Here is a 22426-nt window from a genome sequence, read left to right on the forward strand (position 1 = left end):
ATAACAATATGTGTTGATTGTGTGTACATTGCATAATGAATAAGCTAAATACGAATAATAACAATGACGGAATGAATTGGAGATAAACGTATTTTTTTTTCCTTTTGTAATGTTATTACACAACGATAAATCAGGAAAAATGATGAAAATGTGTCGTTTCCCGTGGCAAAGAGCGCGCTCGGATTGAAATTGAATCTACTTTCGGTATGTATTGTCGCTTCCATTATTAAGAGAACGCTGAATTCGAAAATGTTCACGCAATTTTGATCACATTACAATTTCAAGTATCCGCATGATACGTTGCGTGGCGATGAAAAATGTGCCGTCAGTAAATCATTTTTTGAATTGAAAACTGCGGTGAATAGCGTGTGATTAAGTGTCAAATTCCAACACGTGTCGATTGCTCTTTTTTTTCTTTGTTTTTTCATTGAATGGAAATTAACATTTTTTAAATTCATAAAATAATTTTCAGGATATGATTTTTTTTTGAGAAATTTTTTTATTGTTACAAAATATTTGAAAATGAATTTATATTAAGTTTTTATTTATTTATAGTTAAGAAATTCAGAATTTTTTTTTTTGCGAGAATTTAATTTTTAATTTTTTCGTTTTTGCGTTATTTATAATATTATAAAATTTTCATTTTAAATACAAAATGTTTTATAAAGATAATATTCGTAAATAATTTTTTAAGCTGTATTGATGAAAAACAAAATTTAAAAAAAAAATTAAATCTTTATTTTTTGAAATATTTTTTTTTTGTTCTTTGTCAATAAAAGCAAAAAAAATAAAAAATAAAAAATTTAAATTAAAAGAAAAATAAAAAAAAATTAAAAATAAATGAAACAAATAATTAAAGAATCTTGTAAAAATTAAAATTTAATTTTTTTTAATCATTTTTAATTTTTAAAATTTTAAAACTAAAACTATACCAAAGTTACCAAAGAAATTTAAATAATTTTTTAAGATAATTAATTTTTTAGTATAATTTAGTACAATTTTCATTTAACAAAATTTCTTATAACTAAAATATTCATGGATATTTTTTAGCCTGAATATTGAAAAATAAGAAATTATTATCATTTTTATGATATTTTTTATGTTATTCTATTTTAATAAAAAAAATAAAATGAATAATTAAAAATTAAATAACTATAATTATAATCAAAATTTAATTAAAAATTAAAATAATTAATTTAAAAATTAAATTAATTAAATTAAAAAATAAATTAATTAAATTAAATTAAAAATTAAAATTAATTATAATTTAAATAAAAATTTACTAAATCAACAAAAAATAAAAAAAAAAAAAAATAAATAATTTTAATTTTTATAAGTTAAAATAATTTTTAAAAATATTATTATATTAAATTTTTATTTAAAAAATTATTTTAAATGAATTTGAATAAAAAAAAAATAAATTAAAATTAATTATAAAAATTAAAAAAATGTGAAACAAATAGTTAAAAAATCTTCTAAATTATTTGTTTTAATTTTTTTTATCATTTTTGATTTCGAACAATTTTAAAAATAAAATACACAAAATTTTGTTCTTAAAATTTTCCTGAAAAAAATTAACTTATAAAATTTTTTTAATAAGTTAAATCTAATAAGCAACACGTTTTTGTTCATTTATTTAGAAAATCCAATGCAAAAAAAAATGTAATTACTCGTGTAAAACACATAAAACCCATTAGATTTGGTAATATTTGGAAATCCAGCAAATTAATTGTGTTTGCTCAGTCTAACGAGAAGTTATTTCCATTGGAATTCGCCGGAAAGTCCATTAATACGTGTTTTTGCTGCATGCTAATTAATGAGTCAATTCTCGGGAAAGAAACATAAATCACACACGTTTGTTCTTAAACGCTTCGATTTCGTTGACAATCGTCGGTGTGTCGGAATTTCCAATGCAAATAGAACAAAAAAAGGCAGAACCGATATTTAATGCATGATAATTTAATTTCCATGTATTGCAATTTACATTGTTTCCAATGCCGCCGTCAGGTGTGAATTTCCTCTCTTTCTCTTTCTCGACAAAAATTCACTTGACAATATTTTAGCTGGTGCCGTAGATCGTGCCGCGTGTGCAAGAGTATTGGTTAATGAAGCGTTTGTGTTGGTGTGCCGTTTGCCTGGCTGAAAGCGAACAGGTACTTTTTTGATGACGAAACCTCTCTTGTATTTCCTCTTGTGTTAGGTCCGTCACGAAATTCAGCGTACGACGACGACGACGAAAATCGGCAACAACCCCTGAGTACGTGCTCGATACGTGTGCGCAGGTCCTTTTTTCGCACACACACACACACAGCAGCTGTGCTCGGGACGAAGAACAAGAAACATATTCATGAATGAAAAACAAAAAAAAAGCAACCAGACATACTTTTGCAGCAGTTGAGCCTTGTCGCTGTGTGTTTGTGTGCGTTTGTGAGACACGACGACATCGAAATCGTGAGACGACGACGACGACAAGTTTAAATTTCAATGTGTTCCCAAGTTAGTTGGATTTTTGTGTTCATTCGCGTTTCATCCCCCTAACGAGACACATAGATTATAAAACGGAGTAGAAACCACGTCATGGCCAAATCGGCCTCTCAGGGTGGTAAAAGTGCACCCATGTATATGGTGTAGATTTGTTGAAAGAGTTACAAAAAAATAAATAAAAATTTAAAAGAAAAAATTTTCGAAAAAATTTCTATGTGAAAAAAATTCATTAAAAAACGACCTAAAATTGTTGATAAAAAAAAATAAAAAAATTAATTCCTTGTTAAAAGAAAAAAATTAAATAAAAAAAAATAACGAGTGAAATTCCGCTACTTTTATACTTCTGTAGTGCATCCCGAAAAACAAAACCAAATTGTAGCCTGAAGACACACAAATCTTCTGTTGTTGCACCTACACGGAAAAATATATCATTAGTCGCCTTCTCGAGTGGAAAATTCAAATAAAAAAATTACCCAACAAAGGAAAATTACTCAAAAAAATTTGTGAAAATTGTGTGGAAAATTTCCTGAAAAAAAAACTAAAAAAAAATTAACAAAAAACTGTGGAAAAAAAATTAAATCAAAAATAAAATTGGTTCTAATCGCTGGAAAATTTATAAATTAGCATAAATTTAATGGTAAGATTTTTTTTTTAAATTTTAATTAAAAAATTTTCATATTTTTTTCATATCCTGCTAATTTATAGTTTCATAACATGTTAAAAGTTGGTTATTAATACATTTTATATTTAATAATAAAATGAAAATTCAGCTAAAAATAAACTCCGTGTGTGTGTTGCGAGGTTATTTGTTTGTTTGTCGGTTAGTTAATTTAAAACTAAATACAACAAGCAAGAGGCGGCAACGCAACAAAAACTTCGTTCTATGGGGAGAACTTTTTTTTTATAAATATTCAAATTTAACCAAAATTTATGTGAATTTAGTGACGTCACATCGGCGGCACTCAGTTATGCATAAATAAAATATTTTCTGTCACAAAACACACACTAACCGATGCGATTACCGAAAATAAACTGTGTTACATCATCATAGTCGGCGGTGTCGATAACGCATGGAAGTTATCAATAAATAATTTTTTTCTTTAATTTTTAATTATTTTAGTAACTACTGATTTATTTTTTTGCGTGTCTGCGCAAATATTTACGGTCCGGGGTGCTTTCGTTGAGCAACAGGGTACTGAAAGAGAACAAAAAATTGATCCTTTGAGAACGGTTAGCGTGCAGGGAAATTTATTGTCTTGTTCTGAGATGTTTTTTTTGTTCGAAAACAGGCCTCAATAATTTTTTTTTACTTTTGCTTTTATCCTCGCAAAAGAAAAATAATAATTAAAAAAATATAAAAATTTTAATTAATTTTTTTTACAATTTAATAAATTAATTTATTTTTTTATTTTTTTTTTAAATAATAAAAAAAAAATATTCTGCTTTTATTTTTAAAAAAAAAAAAAAAAAAAAAAAAAAAAAAAAAAAAAAAAAAAAAAAAAAAAAAAATATTTTTCAAGAAAAAAGCTTGAATTTTATTTTTTAATAAATTATTTGTAATTTTATTTTTTAAAATAAATTTTAATTAATTTATTTTCTATTTTAAAATTTAAAAAATAAATTCAAAATATTTTTTTCTTAAAAAAAGGAAAAAAAATTATTTAAGATTCGATCAAAAGATTGAAAAACTACCTGTCGTTTCCATTTTCATCACATTGTCATGTCACCTACTCGTCAGATAATCTCTAAACGTTCATTTTGTCGCGCTTTCGAAATTAATGATAAAAATAATAATTGTTATCGCCCCAAAAAAATCATTTGTTGATGCACACACGCGTCATATTAAGGTAATGTTAGTTCTAATTAATTATGTACGAACGACGACGACGACGTACTTTACTTTTTTTTCATTATTATCATAAAAAAAACTTTTTTCCATCAAAGTATCCAATCAGATATTATAAACACGTACTCAAACGCAGCACTAACGACGAATTCTCCTGTGTTTCTGACATGCCATAATATATCATCAATTTCAATATAATCAATATTTGGCCTCTATTTATAGAGTATCAAGTAGCAGCAATTTATGAAATCATGTTTAATAGAAACATTTTTGTGTTGTTCGCGTTATTTTTAGATAGATTATCTATTTAAGGCATATTGTGTTTCCTCAGTAATAATTTAGATTTTTTTCTTGTACGCGACGCGACGTTAATTTTTTTTTCTTCCTATTATAGAAGTTTTTTTTATAGAAGAAGAAAAAAAACATGACAATTAAGTGTAATTAAGTGATTTTCTTCAAGTAGAAAAAAATAAACTTAAAAAGACGTTTATGAAATTTTAATGCGAGAGAACGCAGTTAATAGATGGAAACCACAAATGGATTGTCCTGATTATTAAAAAGTTATTTCGAGCTTCCTTTTTTTCACGAAGACAAGCAGATAAAGCGCAATCTGCTTGTTAATCCGTTCATTTCTTTCCTTTTTCCTCCCATTTCCACGTTTTTATGGTAATAGTTGATTTTTTTCGCATATCTCTGTCTGAACATTGCGGGAAATCTACGAAATAAATAAAAAAATTAAAAAAAATAAATTTATAAATTAAAATAAAAAATAAAGCTCAAAAAATAATAAAAAAAAAAAAAATTAATTAAAAATTAAAAATAAAATTTAAAAATAAAATTAAAAAAAATAAAAATTATTAAAAATAGATTTTAAATTTTTAAAAAAAATTATTTTAAATTATTATTTAATTTATTTTTTATTTAAACCTACAATTTCTATTTTTAAAAAATTAATTTTTTTTAAAATTTTTTTTTTATATATAATTAATTGAAAATAAAATTTATAACTTAAAAAAAAAATTATATAATAAAAAATAAATTTTATAAAATTATCTCAACAACGTTTTCAACTAAAATATAAAAAATATCAAAATTTTTATAATTTTAAATAAAAATAAATTTTTGTCTTTAATTTTTTAATTTAATTTAATTTTTTTCCATAATTATTTTTTTATTTTATTTTTAATTTTTATTAATTAATTTCAATTTTTTTTTATTATTTTTCATTTTAATTTAATTTTAAAAAATTTTTAAAAAATTATAAAAAAAATAATAAAATTAAAAAAAAAATTAAAAAAAAAAATTCGAAATTTAATGTAAAAAATTTAAATTTTTTAAAAATTTTTTCATTGTTAAAATTAAAAACTTAATATCAACTAATTTTTTCTCATATTTTTTTTATTCGCTTATTCCCGCAAGTCTTATATGTACTTAAACCTTCTCACACAAAAAATAATAGAAATAAAATCGCAACAGGTAGTTTTCATTTTTCCTTTTTCTGCTTTGATATTTCAGTTTTATACACTCGCTATCTTTTATTTTTATCGGTTTTCATTTACTTACTATACTTCTTTGTCGACGTTGCGTACGTTTTGTACATTAAAAGTATTTAGTTTGCTTTTTTTTTGTTTCGCTCGAACAAGTGGTAGGTTACTTTCGTTCATTTGCCGAACACAATACTCCTTTTTTTCCACATTTTACGTGACTATGAGTGTGACTACGGATAAACGTTTTAAAATTCGAAGCAGTTATTTGCCAATAAATGTAACAAAAGCGAGTCATAAAATCAATTTTTTATTTGTTTGACGTGAAATGCATGGCAGATTGCAAAGTAATTGAGTCTTTGTTTGCGATAACAGGTCACGTGACTCAATTTTTGCGAAAGGAGGAATTTTAGCAATTTTTTTTTGGTATTCAACAATCAAATCTGTTGAAAAGGAAGAAATTTTCTCTTTTATTCATCAAACATTCCAAAAAAATGAGAGATTTGTCCTTTGACCTTTTCAACTTGAATACCTCAGTCTGAACATTGAGGGAATCTACAAAAAAAAAATTAAAAAAAATTTAAATGAAAATAAAATGAAAAAATAAAGCTTAAAAAATTTAATTTTAAAAAATAAAAAATTTAAAAAATAATTAAAATAAAAACAAATAAAAATTAAATTTAAAAAAAAAAATTAAATCAAAAATTTAAATTAAAAAAAAAAAATAAATTTAAATTTTTAAATAAAAATTTATTTTTTAATAAAAATTTAAGAAATAATGTCAAATATTCGAAAATTCAGATTTTTGTAAAAATTTGTCCATTGTTAAATTAATTTTTCATTAATTTTCTCTTTTATTCATCAACTGAAAGAATTTCCTTCCAAACATTCCAAAAATGAGAGATTTGTCCTTTGACCTTTTCAACTTTTTACCTTCTCAAGAACATGTTACCAAGATACAAAATTTTATTGTCGCAAAAAGGATACACAAAAGACGTGCATCTCATCTAATTTAATTGCAATTTTGACAAAAGTTTCAAGTTTTAAAATTGCAAGACACGTAAATTTTTCACAAATTGCTCTCCTTATGCTTCGGTACGAGAGATAACCACAAAACTTGTCATAAAATATCCTTCAATGTTGCTAACACACAACAGATACATGATTTTGAAGCAAGTTCGCCACACAAAATCACGTCTCACATCGTTTAATTTAGACAATTTTTCGGATGCACACAACATCCGAACGAGAAACGAGACATTCAAATGTTCAAAAGACGTAAAATATTCAAACAAAATAATCCTTTTTGCATTTTTGTGTCTTGATTTTCAACATTTTTCGGCATAATTTTCCGGAGCAAGTAGTTTTGTGTTGTAGTACTTAGTTTATTAAAATATTCATGAGTCGCCCGACAAAAAGCAAAATTAAAATTCATCAACGAGAAAACGATCCATAACCATCGCAACTTGTGCAATGTTGTCTGTTCATGTCTTCTCGAGAAATGCCAAAAATTGCTTCATCCAAGGTGCGAAATATTTTTAATGTGAATTTTAATTTTTCTAATGGGAAAAGTTGGTAATGCCAAAAATTTCATACATGTTCCTCGTCATTGAGGTAGGACGAGAAATGCTCCAAGTAACGACAGAAAAAATCCAATTTTTATGCTGTCAACGAAAAAACAATGAATTGAAAAAAAACGATCACCCACGTAAGGAACATTAAATTTTTCACATAAAATGGGTCGTTTTAGCACCTTGTCGTATATTATTATTATTATTTTTTTTTATTTTTTATTCCCCAACGAGAAAAACACTTTTTTTTGTTATTTAATTACTGCGAGAAAAAACGAGAGGAGTTCCGACAACAACAAAATCTTATTTTTTTACACATTCTACAAGTTACAAGGGGACCCATAATGTAAAAGTAAATAGAAATTTATGTTTCTCGACGTTTTTTTCTACGTCTTTCTTCGCCGTCTTGTTATATACTTTTCTTCTCGCTCACTATAAATCCTTATTATTTACCCAGAAGCATTCACACTTTTTTTTTTCTTTTTTGTTCTTATTACTATAGACATCCTCAAACGTCATATACAGGTAGAAATTCAACACAAACGAGATTGAAAAGAATTTGTTTTGAATGAAATTCTCACTAAAAGCGTATTTTAGAACTTTTTTTTCGTACAAAAATTCAAATTTTCACATTTTTGTACTCCTCAGGTAAAAATTTTATATTTTTTATGTCTCAGAAAATTTTTGTATTATCTCATTTTTAAATTTTTAAAGTTCTAAAATAAAAAATCTTCATGTTTTTTTAAATAAAAAACAAAAATTCACACTTTAGTACTCCTCATTTTACAATTTCTTACTCCTCATGACTCAAAATTCAAATTTTCACATTTTTGTACTCCTCAGATAAAAATTTTAAATTTTTATGTCTTCTTATATTCCCTCATTTTTAAATTTTTGAAGTTCTAAAATAAAAAATCTTTATGATTTTTCCCATTAATAACGAAAATTCACAATTTAGTACTCCTCACATTTTTGTACTCCTCAAATTAAAATTTTATAATTTTATGTCTCACATAATTTTTGTATAGTCTCAAATTAAAGTTTTTGAAGTTCTAAAATAAAAAATCTTTATGATTTTTCCTATAAATAACAAAAATTCACAATTTAATACTCCTCATTTCACAATTTCTTACTCCTCATGAGCTAAAAAATCAAAAAAAGACAAATTTTCCTTCAAAAAAACATTTTTTTTATTATCAAAACGCAGAAACAAAACCCAACAAAAACGAAACAGACCTTGTTATAATGATCAAGGAACGTTGTAAAAGTTAAAAAGATACAAACATTCACCACACCATCAAAAATTGTTTGTACGAAACTGAGGACGACGTGTTGTTACCTTTTTATGGGCTTTCGTTTTACGGCACATTTTGTGTCTAAAAATAGAATGAAGCCATCTGTATTTTTTTTGTGTGTGTCTCGTTTCGTGCAGGTATCTCCGCTTGGGTGTGATTGTAACACTGTAACTTGACAAGTTTGAAAGAAAAAAAAAATTCTATTAAAATTCAAGTTGTGATTTTTTTTTGTTGGCGTAAAAACGAGCAAAAAAAATTATAATTACTCTCAAAAATTATGAATAAAAATCGTAATAATAATTATTGCGATACAAAAATAGACTTCCTTTTTTTTTTTTTTTTGAACATAATGAGGCGAAGGCACGTGCGTTGAAGCCAAATATATATAAAAGTCAAATATTTGAGTGCGTCATGTGTGTATCCGTACATGAAATAGTTTTACGTAACGAATTCCGGGAAAAGGAAAAAAATTACGACCACACCTTTGAAAAAAAAAAGTTTTTCGGTTATCTCTCTTTTATTTGCTCGGAAAGCACTTGTTGAGGGACGATATCTGTTATGAAAGGCATTAATGGGTAACCACACTTGATTTGACGACATTTGATGATGGGAGATAGTTAAACAAGTGAAACACACAAAAAAGGGGATAAAAGGTTAAGGCAATAATGAAAAGGGAGCAATTTTTGGAATGTTTGTCAAATTAACTTCCACGAAACGAATCGAATTTGTTTGAAGGTTTTCCCTTGAGGGAATTTTTTCGAGAAAGACGAGTTAAAAATAAGAAAATTCGCGAAATGTACTTCATTTCCTGTCACTTTTAACTCGAATTCATTCACAAAATATCCTTTTAACTCAAATTTACGTCAAAATTGAAAGAACAATGAAAAAAGTTATTTTTATTTTCCTTTTTTTATCTCTTTATGTAGTTTTCTTTGCTCAACGCTTAAAAGACATCCACGATGAGAGTAATAAATTTACGATAAAACCCGTGTTTCTTCGTAAATGCACAAAAAATGAGGATATTTTTAGCTAAACCTCCATCTTGTTGTTTACTCTTCTCCATTTTTCGTTCAATTTCATGTATCTTCCGTGTGTACATGTGAAACTTGTATCGCTTTTTAAACAACAAACAAACAATAATAAACCGCCGCAAAATATTGTGTGTTTACCTAAACCTTAACAAAATATAATAATAATATTATTTGCGATAAAAGCAAACTTATTTTTTTTCGTACCCACACGCAGCAGGCTCATATATATGGCAAAAGAGACGAGACTTGAGAAGGTTGTTGTGCCAAAGCGTGGTTGGCAAAAGTACATTCGGGCGAAAAGTTTGTTCATTGTCTCGTATCTAAAGTATCGGGAAAAAGAAGATGAAGCTCATGGCAAAGTGATTGAGACATTTTGTGTGAAAAATTTTTTTTTTTTGTGAAATTCAAATCTAAACGAAAACACATTATAACGCCCATACAGTTTTTGGAGCAATTTTTGCATGGAGAAAAGTTGAAATTCGATTCTTTGGAGCGAATTTTATTTTCGAATATCAAATTTAAGCAAAAAAAAATTAATATCTCATAAATAATTTTATATAAATAATTTTTGTATCTCAAATTTTGAAAAAAAAAAACATTTTGAAATTTTTAGTTGAGTATTTACATATTTTTCAATTTTCAAGCTTTACAACCATCAAAAAAATTTTTACGTATTTTTTTTTACGTATTTTCATATACATTAATTAATTTTTAAGCTTCAGAACTATCAAACAGAAATTCATGAAAATCATGCAGAATCTAAAATTTCACTCGATTCAATTGTTATTTTCTCTCCAGATGTCAAAATTAACAAAATAAAAAAAATTAAAAAAAAAATTAAAAAAATAAATAGAAAAATATAAAAAAATAAAATAAAAAAAAATTATTAAAAAAAATATAAAAAAAATTTTTTCCTTAAAATTGTGCGCTGACTCGAGTAGATAATTTTTCTTCATGAAACATATGCACGGAGACGCATCGTTCTCAAGTCATAAGGTCACAACAGATCTTGTAGGGCAAAATCAATATAAATTTTGAAAAAACTTACATTATTGCTGACAAAGGTTCCAAAATTAGAATTCTGAACTGAAAAACTAAAAAAAGTTATAAAAAATTTGTGAAAATGCGTGAAAAATCAAGAAAACTAAAGTAAATTTCATTGCATACTCAAAGGGGCAAAATTCTAAAAATTTAACAAAAATACGCTCAAATTGTAATTTTTCCAATAAAATTTTCCATTTTATGTTTTTTTTGTCAGTTTTGCAACACAACAATATCTCTTACTTCTTATCTTTATGTCTTCATCTTCAATTGTTTTCCGTTCCTTCTTCTCGACATTTTCCTATTTTGTCAAACTGAAACCCTTGTAAAATTGCATTTATATTTTCTAATACCTACTTGAGAGAGAAAAGAGAAGAGAAAGATGATACGAACAAGGAACAACTTATTTCAATTTGTCTATAAATTATATTTATATTTGTCTTTTGCGAAACATGTAAAGTTTGCGAGAATTGATTCTCGTCTCTTGTCTTGTATTTTATTAAATTTTCTCCATGCAACCCGAAAATGTGTCTGACTGCAAATTTTGTCGACAACGAAAATTTCAAACACGAAGAAGAAAACAGTAGAAATGATTCATAATAAAATAATATCTTACCACGTCTTACGTTCGCGTCGTGCCTCGTCTGCGTACAAAAAGTCATAAAAAGGGAAAGAAAAAATATTGTCATTTTTTTTCTTTTTTTTCCAATGAATTTAATTTTCAACCCAATTAACTTCTTGTCATTATTATTTTTTTTTTTATTGTTAATTCATTAGATAAGATTCGCTCAATCGGAATAATTTAATTATTGTGAGTAAAAGTTCAGGGTATGGATGAAAAGGCGACTTAATTATCTAAATTTTGCCTTTTTTGTCGTTAATTTCGCCTCAAGTTTTTATGTAAACAGCTTGTCAAAATTTTCATAAAATGAAGTCAACATCACACCTACACACGTCACATAACGAAGAAAAACAAAAACATGGTAACTTTCCTCCGAGACTATTTCACGAGAATTCATCCGCAAAACAACAAAAAAGGGATATCAATGCACGCGCTGAAGAATAAATTTATTGACAAGGTAAATCAATGCCATGCCATTGACAGGCATCAATTTTCCTTGGTTTTTGGGATTTTGTTTTCAGAGAAGTAATTAACTCGTGTGTGTATGAGTTTTTCGTTTCATTTCGCTTGATTCGGTATGATTGGCTGTCTTTTATTGTTGTTTGCTGTTGTGCTGAATATTAATAACCAACAAAAGTTGCGGATTTGTCCTTTTTTTCGAAGAATAATAGAAAAATAGTTGAAGTTTTGTGCTTGGTTTGAATTAATTGGAAGAGAATTAGTTACTTTATGGAGGCGCCTTGTATATGGAACCCTTCAAGTGATTATTTTGATCCCTCAAGAGATCAAAATGAATCCTTAGAGCTCAATTTGAAGTCAATTTTATCTCTTCAAGAGGTCAATTTGATCCTTCTAATATGTCAATTTGACCTCTTAAGGGATGATATTGATCTCTTAGGGATTCAAATTGACCCGTTTTTCGCCCATGAGGTTGATGGTCTTCACTCGTTCAATTGTTTCATCGTGTAAAATCAATTCGGTAGTATCGTTGTCTTTGTCTCCAAAAATCATAAACTTTGTTTTGCTGACATTCAATTTTAACTTAAACATATCCAGGAATTTCTTCACATTCATAAAATCAGTTTTGAGGTCATTGATTGCATTTGTCCATAGCAAAGTATCATCCGCAAAGAGGTTTATCTTGCATTTAGTCACAAATTTCACGATTTTATTAACATATAAACTTAACAATTGAGTACTTACCTTGATTTTAATTAATTTTTTTCCTTTTTCTCGTTTCAGGTGAAAATTGTGAGACTGTTATTATGATATTCTGTACATAAAACCGGATTGTCCTTAATATTGCTTAAAAGACTTCAAAAAGTAGATATCTACAAGTAGAGAAAAGAAAACACATAAAAAAAGTTAAAAGTGCATCAAGTAATGTATGAGGTCTCTCGTTAGATTAACAACAGGTCTGACAACTTTTCTCGCAGTAACTTTACTGAAAGTACTAAAACCAACCAAACAGCGAGCGTCGCTCATTTTCCTCGGGAACTTGGTCATTTATAGCCTCACATCTACCGTCGTAGTGCTAGAGGAAATGTTTCGTGAAACGTTACAAACGTTGGCATGCTTGAGTGTGCTTGCGGGCGCCTACTCGCTGCACATGTCGACCCGTGATCCCTACAGAAATCCACTAAACGGCATGAGTTTGGTGCACGACGCGCCGCAAATGGCGACACAAACGCGCGGCAACGACCTGACATCACAAAAATTGTCAACGCCGCCCAAAAATCCCGGCAAACAACAACAAAATATCCCATTGTTCGACGAAAATAACGAAATTCCAGATTATTTGATGAATCACGATCCAATTGGGCCTCTGATGCAACCGCCGCGCGGATTACAAGATTTGTTCGTGGGCGCAAACAAATACGACATTCGGTTACAGCAACAGCAAAAACAACAACAACCATCGTCGTCGCAGCAGCAACAACAGAGTAAAAGATCAGGTCCGGGAATTCCGCCATCAATGTCACACGGAATTGCGAGTCAACTTATGCTTCGGAGTCAACGTGGGCAACGACAGTACGATGTTCCTCAAATCGGTAAGTTTTCAACATTTTTCAAAAGGTTGTTGACCGTTTTCATATTAAAATTCCATTTTGTGTCATTTTCAATCAATTTCAATGAAAAAATGCCGACCGACACAATGCCAATTAATCAAATAAATCAAATTGCTGACAATTTTTATGGAAATAAGCTTGATTTATGTATTTTTTTTGTCATCATCGTTCTCGAGAAAAATTTGCCTCAAGGGAGTTGAATGTAATCGATGCTTGCTCTACTTATTAACAGTCGAGATTCCGAGAACTGTAGGAAAAATAATAAGAAATCATTTAAAATGTGCGTCGTATGGAGGTTGCGCTTCAAAGGCTGGCATGAACATTTAATTTCCGATTAACTTTATTTCTGCGAGTAAATAAATAAATAAGCACTCCTGCTATTACGCCTCTTCAGTCAAGTTAATAAGAGACAGTGATGAATGTGTTTTCCATTTTTTTTCTTTCTTTCGTCTCTTGAAGGTTTAAAATTGAGCTGAAAAATATTAGAACAAATGAAAAATTCGTATATGTCAATTCAAAAAATGACCGTTGAAAATTTGAAAATCGCTTTTTTGCTAATTCAAACAAAATTTTCTTTGAAAAGTTTAAAAACCCTTATTTTAAAATGTTAAAACGAGCTAAAATAATTAAAAAAAATTAAATAATTTAATAATTGATAATAAATTGATTTAAATAATTTTACTTCTTTAATTAATTCTCATATTTTTTCTTTAATTTATTTATTTTTTTTATAAATTAAAAGTTCAATTGAAAAAATTAATCGAAGTTTAAAAAATTTATTAAAGTAATAAAATTATATTTAAATTTTGTTATTAAATTATTTAATTTTTTTTTTTTAATTTTTCTTGATTTATTTTAAACTAAAAAAAATTAAAATAAATGAAAAATTCAATTTATTTTTTTTTAATTTTTCTTGATTTATTTTAAACTAAAATAAATAAAAAATTCGTAAATGTCAATTAAAAAAATGACCGTTGAAAATTTGAAAATCGCTTTTTCGCTAATTCAAACAAAATTATTATTGAAAAGTCTTTAGTTTTTACTTAACTTGAACCCGAAAGGCGTTTTTCATATAAAAAAACGAACGATGCAGAACAATTAAACCGGCAGATATTTTGCATCCTTGCTGCCTACATTACCATCGCATTAATTTTGCACAATAAACATTCGTAGAGCACACGCGCCTTAACTATCATTAGCATAAACTACAAGACACGAGTGCATTTCCATTGCATGCTGACATATATCGTGTCGCGCACGAGAGAAATGCACTTTTTTTCCTTTTCAAGTATTCACACTTGACTCTTGTTTTGAATTTTTAGTATTTGTGTCGTTCTGCTCTATTTTTAGAAATAATTTTTTTCCACTCGGAATTCATCAAAACTCTGCGGCACAAAAAAAAATATGAAATTTTAATAAAAAGGATTCCGAGTCAATTCAATACTCGTGCTTCAGAAACTATATCGCAGGTAAATTTATTCCGTTGTGATAACAGTTTTTGTTTGTTGTTCGGCGAATCTGCGCCCGTACAAAAACATTTCAAGCATAAATAAATTCATGGAGCTGCTGTTTGTTTGTGCACCAAAGTTATTTATTATGTACATACATTTAAACTTGAGCTCACATAGTAGACACGAAAAATTGAAGAAGAAGAAAATACGGGAAAAAAAGTTAGGAAGCTCGATGCCATGCATTTGCTACACGACGAACGACAAACAAACAGAGAAAAAATTATGTGAAAAAAGAGTAAAGGTTTATTGTACCCATTTCGTGTCTGTTTTTTTTTTGCATTATGCAGTTTTGATGTGTTTATAAAGAGAGGGATTAAATGTGTGGGAATTGAATTTGTTTCATTAAAAGAACTTTTCACGAAAATCCATTGTGTGAGTGACTGTAATGAGCTCCCAAATGAACATATGGATGTCCATTAACAACAATTTCGGGTCTTCTGAGAATCAACTTTATCATGGTATGTCGTTATCGTCGACTGTCAACGAAAAAACAGTGATGGATTTATTTTTTTTCGGGCATTCTTTAATAAAAAAAAATATATTAAAAAAATAATAAAAAATTATTTAAAAAAAAAAATTAAAAAAGTTTTTTTAAAAAATTATAAAAAAAAATTATTTAAAAATATATTAATTAAAAAAATTATTTAAAAAAAAATTAAAAAAATATTTAAAAAAATTATTTAAAAAATTATAAAAAAAAAATTATTTAAAAAAATATTTAAAAAAATTATTTAAAAAAATATTAATTAAAAAAATATTTAAAAACATATTTAAAAAAATTATTAAAAAAAATAAAAAAAAAATTAATATAAAAAAAATTATTAAAAAAAAAATTATTTAAAAAAATTATTAAAAAAAATTATTTGAAAATATATTAAATAAAAAATTTATTTAAAAATTATTTTAAAAAATTATTTGAAACAATATTAATTGAAAAAAATTTAAAAAATTATTAAAAAATAAAATTATTTAAAAAATTTATTAAAAAAAAATTATTTAAAAAAATATTAATTAAAAAAATTATTTAAAAAATATTAAAAAAAATTATTAAATAAAATTATGAAAAAAATTATTCAAAAAAAAATTAATAAAAAAATGTGTTCTTGTATAACAAATTTTTTTAATAAATTTTTTTGAAAAATTTTTTTTATAATTTTTTTTCTAATATTTTTTTGAATAATTTTTCCAAATAATTTTTTTTAATATTTTTTTTAAATAATTTTTTTTAAAAAAATCGAAATTCCTAATTTTTTTAAGAATTTTTGAAAGTCCAACACTGACAAGAGACACTAATTCAAAAGTACATTTATTTATTTATTTTTACAAAATAATATGGAGGAAAAAAGTAAGTTGGGTAACTGTGTGTGAGTGCAATAACAAACATAAATCTATTACAACTTTTTAAAAATGTATGCCAAAATGAAAATATTTTCAGTTCTGTTGTGACAAATTTTCTACTTTTGCATTAACTGTACGACTTTTATAGTAACTTTTTTTTTCTATTGCGAAAGAATCAAAAAGTTTTTGACTCGAGAGACTTTAAAAGTAAAAAAAAACCAGGCGTCTCCCCCGTGAAAGCAATTTTTGCGTCATTAAATGATGTTCTCGCTCCAAATTCAATTATCGCGCAAAACTTTCCTAATTAATTTGCGGTTGAAAAGCTCACCTTCGACATTTCCGACGAATTATTTACGGAACAAGAATTACGTTGAGCGATGTTTATTTACACTTTCCGCGAAGTTGTTTCTATTTTAACCTATCTGATAAGGCGAAAATATTTATAAAAAAAAACATGACGTTTCAAATTCAATTTCTCTCAATTTCCAAGAAAAATATAAAACCTGCATGACAGGCATCTTTATCAAAGTCGCAAGTGTTGAAGAAAAGCGCCTTTTTTGCCGAAGCAACGAACGAATGTCGCAACATTTTGCTATCCGCATGTCGGTTAATGCGCTAAAAAACTATAAATTACTCCATAATTCTGACGTACTTTGAGCACTTCATTTTCTGCGCTCGGCAAACATAAACACACAAGTCATCGTCGTCTTTGTCGACCTTCTTTTAACCGTTTTATGGCATGTCCTATATTTGTGTCAATAATAAGAATAATAAGCAAATAAATAAAATATAAATGAAAATTGAATTAAATTGCGATTCGGATACCTGTTTGTTATTTTTTTTTTTTTCGTTTCACATGAAAATCGACACCGAGAGTATTGAATTACTGCTGTTCGCTTACCATGTCAAAGGCAAACATGTGTGGCCAATTATTTTCACGCGTTGTCGTTAACAACGCGAAATTTGATAAAAATTCATGAAATTTATCTAGTTCTAGAGCTTTGTTCTGAGAATGACGTCTAAAATTAAACATTTGTCGCTTTGAACTTTTTTTTTCTGTTTGTTATTTTATGTTTTTTTACCTATGTGCAAACAATTCAATTTACTTTTTTTTCTTGTTTTATTTATCGCCAATATTGATATTTCCTCCCACTCATCAAGCAGCGCAAACAATCCCCATAAAAGGACGCAAAATTGTATACATTTTCCGCACTTTATTTGATGACTTTAGAGAATTGGGAGGATAAAGTTAGTTCGGAACACAAAAAAAAGTTTTGCTTTTTATGATGTAGATTACCTTCGTATGGGAAAGAGACACAGAATCCTCGTAACTTTTTTTTTTTGCGAATGGGTAATGCATTTCATTGGAAAAGCATTATTTTTTACATTTTTGATGTGTTACATTTTTATATATATTTTTTTATTATTTTTATCTTTTTTTCCGAGAAAGAGTTATTTAATTTTTTTCATAAAATTTCATTTTATTTAATTTTTTTTCATTTCTTTAAATATTATTTTGTTTATTTTATTCGAATGAAAAAAAAAATAAATATTGAAAATTAATATTTTCAACCATAATAAAGACATTCGGAAAAAATTCCGTATTTTTACGAATTTTTTTTACGTAAATATTTTATATTTATCAACTTTGGAGCTTGAATAGATTTAAACTTTTTCTTGTTAAAAATAATTTTTTTTTAAATTTAAAATTTAGAAAATTATTTTTTTTATTTATAATTATTCATCATAATTATTTTTTAATTTTTTTTTTCAAATATTTAAATTTTTTCAATTATTTTAAATTTTTATCCAGAGAAAGAATTATTTAATTTTTTTTTTCATTTACATTTTGAATTTTTTACATAGAATTTCATTTTATTTTATTTTTTTTTTTAATTTTATTTATTCTAAGATTAAAAAAAAAAATCATTTTATTAATTTTCAAGCTTAACAACCATCAAAATTTTAAAATTTGTATTTTTTACGTTTTTTCACGAATTTTTTTTACTTAAATTTTAATATTTTTCAATTTTGAAGCTTAAAATGACATTTATTTTTTTTTTGTTAAACATAAAAAAAAATTAAATTTAAAAAGAAAAAAAATTAAAAATAAAAATTTTTCTTATTCTTCTTATTTTTATTTTTAAATTTTTTTTTTTATTTTTTTTATTTTTTTTAATTTTTAACGGTAATTTTTTAAAAGCTTGAACAATTCAAATCTCGAAGTTTTCACATTAAAATTTCTATAATTAGAATTTTTTTCAGCAACACAATTAATTTTAATTCCCACTCATAAAATGCCGTAACCCGTTTCAAAAGATAAACTTGCCGTTTGTTTAATAAAATAAAATATGTTATCATTTTAAATTATTTTTGTTTGCGTTCTCATGTGGCATACATTTCAATTAAAAGTTTCGCGTCGCTGCAATTGTTCCTCTCATCTTTGCAAAACGAATGTCTCCCAAAGTGCCTGTAAATGTACAACTAATAAGAAAGATCCCTCATTACAATTTAATTCGTGTTAAAAGACAGCAAAGTTTTGCGTGTCGGAGGAAAAAGTTAACCTTCATCGCGAGATTGTCTTCCCTCCTTTTGCGTGCGAGATATTATTTTTAGAAATGTTTCTCGCTCTGTCGGAGACTCGCCGGCAGCGCATATTAAGCCGGAGAAGACGAAGGAAAAAAAGGAAGAAGGTTAATTTAGATTCAAATAACACAACTCCTAATATTATCTTTCATATCAATTCACGGAATTCACTCAAGTTATGAATCGTGCAGCGTGGAATACTGATGCGCGAAATCGCTCGAAGGTCTTTTCTTGTTCACTCCTTCTTTCTGTCGTGTTTGTTGTTGTTGCTGTGCCATTATTTTCCGAATATCTGACAAACGCACACACAACGAAAAAAAAAGAAACGAAAAAAATTCAATGAAAAAGGATTGTAATATAAAAAAAATATAAATTTTATAAAAAAAATAAAAATATTTAAAAAGATATTTAAAAAAATATTTAAAAAAGAAATGAAAAAAATATTTAAAAAAATATAAAAAAAATATTTAAAAAAAAATTAAAAAAAATATATTTAAAAAAATATATTTAAAAAAAATATTAAAAAATAAAAATATAAAAAAAATTAAAAAAAAAAAATTTTTTTTTCGCTAACATTGACTAACGTTAACTCGAGTAGATAATTTTTCTCCATGAAACATATGCTCGGAGACGCATCGTTCTCGAGTTATAAGGTCACTTGCAGATCTTTTAGGGCAAACGCAATATAAATTTTGTAACAACAACAACACAAAGTACCCGCATGTCTACCATTGAATAACACGACAATAACAGCACGACGACGCACACAAAATATTTGCAAAAATCTATCTAATCTACATCAACACACAATAATAACGATTGTACAACAACAAAGAAGAAGCTTTAGTGACGTCAATGGGAAAAGAATACCAGAAAAAAGAGAAAATTTGATTATAGTCATTTTTTGCTCGGCTTTTGTACGTCGTTCGTGGCATCCTTAATGGCAACTCCAATAGATACTTTGAATAAATTTGTCCATAAATTGAATGAATATCGCTTCGCTTTAACTTAACCCTTATTTGTGGTTGCTGTCATGCATAAGTTTAATGAATTAAACCACATTTCTCATTCATCGAACGATGTCGGAGCAAAAACTCGGAGAGAGACGACGCGAGAGAATTTTATTGATCCTCGCAAAAAAATTGTACATCGACAAACGTCATAAGTCATTCATAAAATTCGTTTCAAGGACATCCAATTGCAACTTTTCATGTGTGTGTGAGACCAAATTCGACGGAGGAGGAGGAGGAGGAGAAAAAAAGGAAGGAACCAAAAATAAACAAAACCAAAGTTATTTATGTGCGCCCAATTAAAACAATTATTGACCACACACACACACAAAATACACAAAAGCCCGAGACAAAAGGGTTTTTGGTCACGTTCAATTGAGCACACACACACAAGCTCTTTACGAAATTAATTTCCTTTGACATGTTTTATGAGGTCCTTAAATTACTTTCGTGTCGTGGGCGATTGTTGAGCTAAAACGAGCACGCTAAACATCAAATCAAATACCTCCTGCTTGAGTGATATGAATCGACAGTCAAATGTCATTAAACTGCTCAGATATCGTGTTTGATGTTTTTTTTTTTCTTCTTTTGTTTTTTCTTTGTATGGGACACTCATGTTACACACAGATTAGATTTTTTTTTGCTTGTGAATATTTTAGGAATTTTTGTCTGCCTTTGAGTTCAAAAAATTTTATAATGTGAAGATTTTGCGTTTTTCATTAAAATTAATATTAATTTTTGTTTTAAATTTTATGATATTTTTATTTTTTTTTAATTAATTTTTTTATATTTTCTATAAAAATAGCAAAAATTTTGAAGTTATAAAAAAATTATTTTTTTTAAATTTTTAATTATTGAAATTTATTTAATTAATATTTTCATAAAATTTTTATTCATAATTTTATTTTTTATAAATTTTTTAAAATATTAAATAACTTTAATTTATTACTAAATTATTTATTTTAATTTTTTTTAAATAATTTTTATTAACTTAATTTTATTTATTATAATTTTTGTAGTAGGTATATGTTCTTTTATTAATTTTACTAAAAATTAAATATTTTTAAAATTTTTAGAATTATTTTAAAAATTATTTTGAAACTTTATAAATAATTTTATTTATTGCTTTAGAAAAAATATAAAATTTTGAATAATTATGAAATTATAAAAGGTAATTAATTAAATATTTTTTTATTAAAAATTATCTAATTAATATTTTCACAAAAATTTTATTCATAATTTTTTCTCAAATGTATTTTTTTTAAGAAATCTGGAAATTTTGCGTTTTTCATTAATTTTTTTTTTAATTTTATTTCATTAATTTTTTTTTTCAATTTTATTTTTAAATTTTTTTTTAGTTAATAACATTAATTTGTTACTAAATGATTAATATTAATTTTTTAAATTAATTTTTATTATTTTCAATAAAAAAAAAAAACAAAAATTAAATAATTTGTTTATTCTATAAACTAATTTAGATAATTTAAATATTTTTTAATAATTTAATTAAAATTAATCAATTGAATTAAATTAATTAGAATTTTCATAAAAATTTTTATTATTCATAATTTTGACAAAAATATAATTTTTTATAAAATCTTAAATTTTTCGCATGATTTTGAAATAAAAATCCCATATTGAGCCCTTAACATGGGTAAAAAAAATCATAAATTCATTGAAATAAAACTTATTTTAATTTAACAAAACGTAAAATTTCCACAGAAATTGCTTAGCGGAGCAAATTTTATGACACAAACACAAATTTCGCATAACAAGCTTACAACGAATGAGTCTCACACACAAAAAAAGCCACGATGGCTAAATTTAGCTTTAGCATATTAATATATAATCTGTAAATTTTTATCATGTATTTTTCATGCCCTCGACTCTCGTTCTCTTGACGTCGCTGTTAAGGTGTGTATTTTGTGTGCGGCGGAACGGAACAGAAGGAAAAGGAATATTCACCTGATATGTGTGTGTGTGTGCCTCCATGTTAAACATTTTAATATATTGTAAGTCTGTGTAATTTCGCACCTGTTGCTTACATAACCTCTAGTCGTTTCTCCGTTTTCACAGCTTTGTGTGTTTTATAAATGAATGTGATATTTTCGTCCAACACACAAAAAAAAGCAATTTAGGTGAATGATATTAACGAACGAAAGGAAAATCGACATAAAAGGGTGATAAAATATAAATGAATGAACTTGTGTCGCTTGCTTGGCTTGTTCGATGTCGTGCGTTACATAAAATTACAACACACAGATTTCCTTCGTGCGATGTGCGATGTTTTATTATTCATTTTGATGTGCGCTATCTTCAATGCAGCCCAAAAGCATCGTAAGGCTCACGTCGCGCGCGATATGTGAAAATGTGTCTGTTTTTACATATCAGCCATAAATTATTACATTCATAGACATAAATTTATGGAGACACATTAGCTACTTGTATTGACGTCACACATCGTGTGTGCGACAAAGGAGAAATGTGAAAAAAGAGAGAGAAAAAGCGCGACAATAATTTGATAGATAGATAGCGAAA

At 26.2% G+C, this 22426-nt stretch overlaps 1 protein-coding gene across 1 annotated transcript in view; it reads left to right on the forward strand.

Moving 5' to 3' along the window:
* Positions 1–2519: 2519 nt before the first annotated feature.
* LOC134826937 (uncharacterized) overlaps positions 2520–22426 on the forward strand; it is a 29661-nt gene continuing 9754 nt past the window's right edge. The window contains exons 1-2 of the mRNA XM_063839448.1: positions 2520–3121; positions 12617–13425. Coding sequence (XP_063695518.1) covers positions 12762–13425 — 664 coding nt within the window. The 5' untranslated portion in view covers positions 2520–3121; positions 12617–12761. The remainder of the gene's footprint in view (positions 3122–12616; positions 13426–22426) is intronic.

Source organism: Culicoides brevitarsis, chromosome 1 (genome assembly GCF_036172545.1).
Source record: "Culicoides brevitarsis isolate CSIRO-B50_1 chromosome 1, AGI_CSIRO_Cbre_v1, whole genome shotgun sequence".
Classification (NCBI taxonomy): Eukaryota; Metazoa; Arthropoda; class Insecta; order Diptera; family Ceratopogonidae; genus Culicoides; species Culicoides brevitarsis.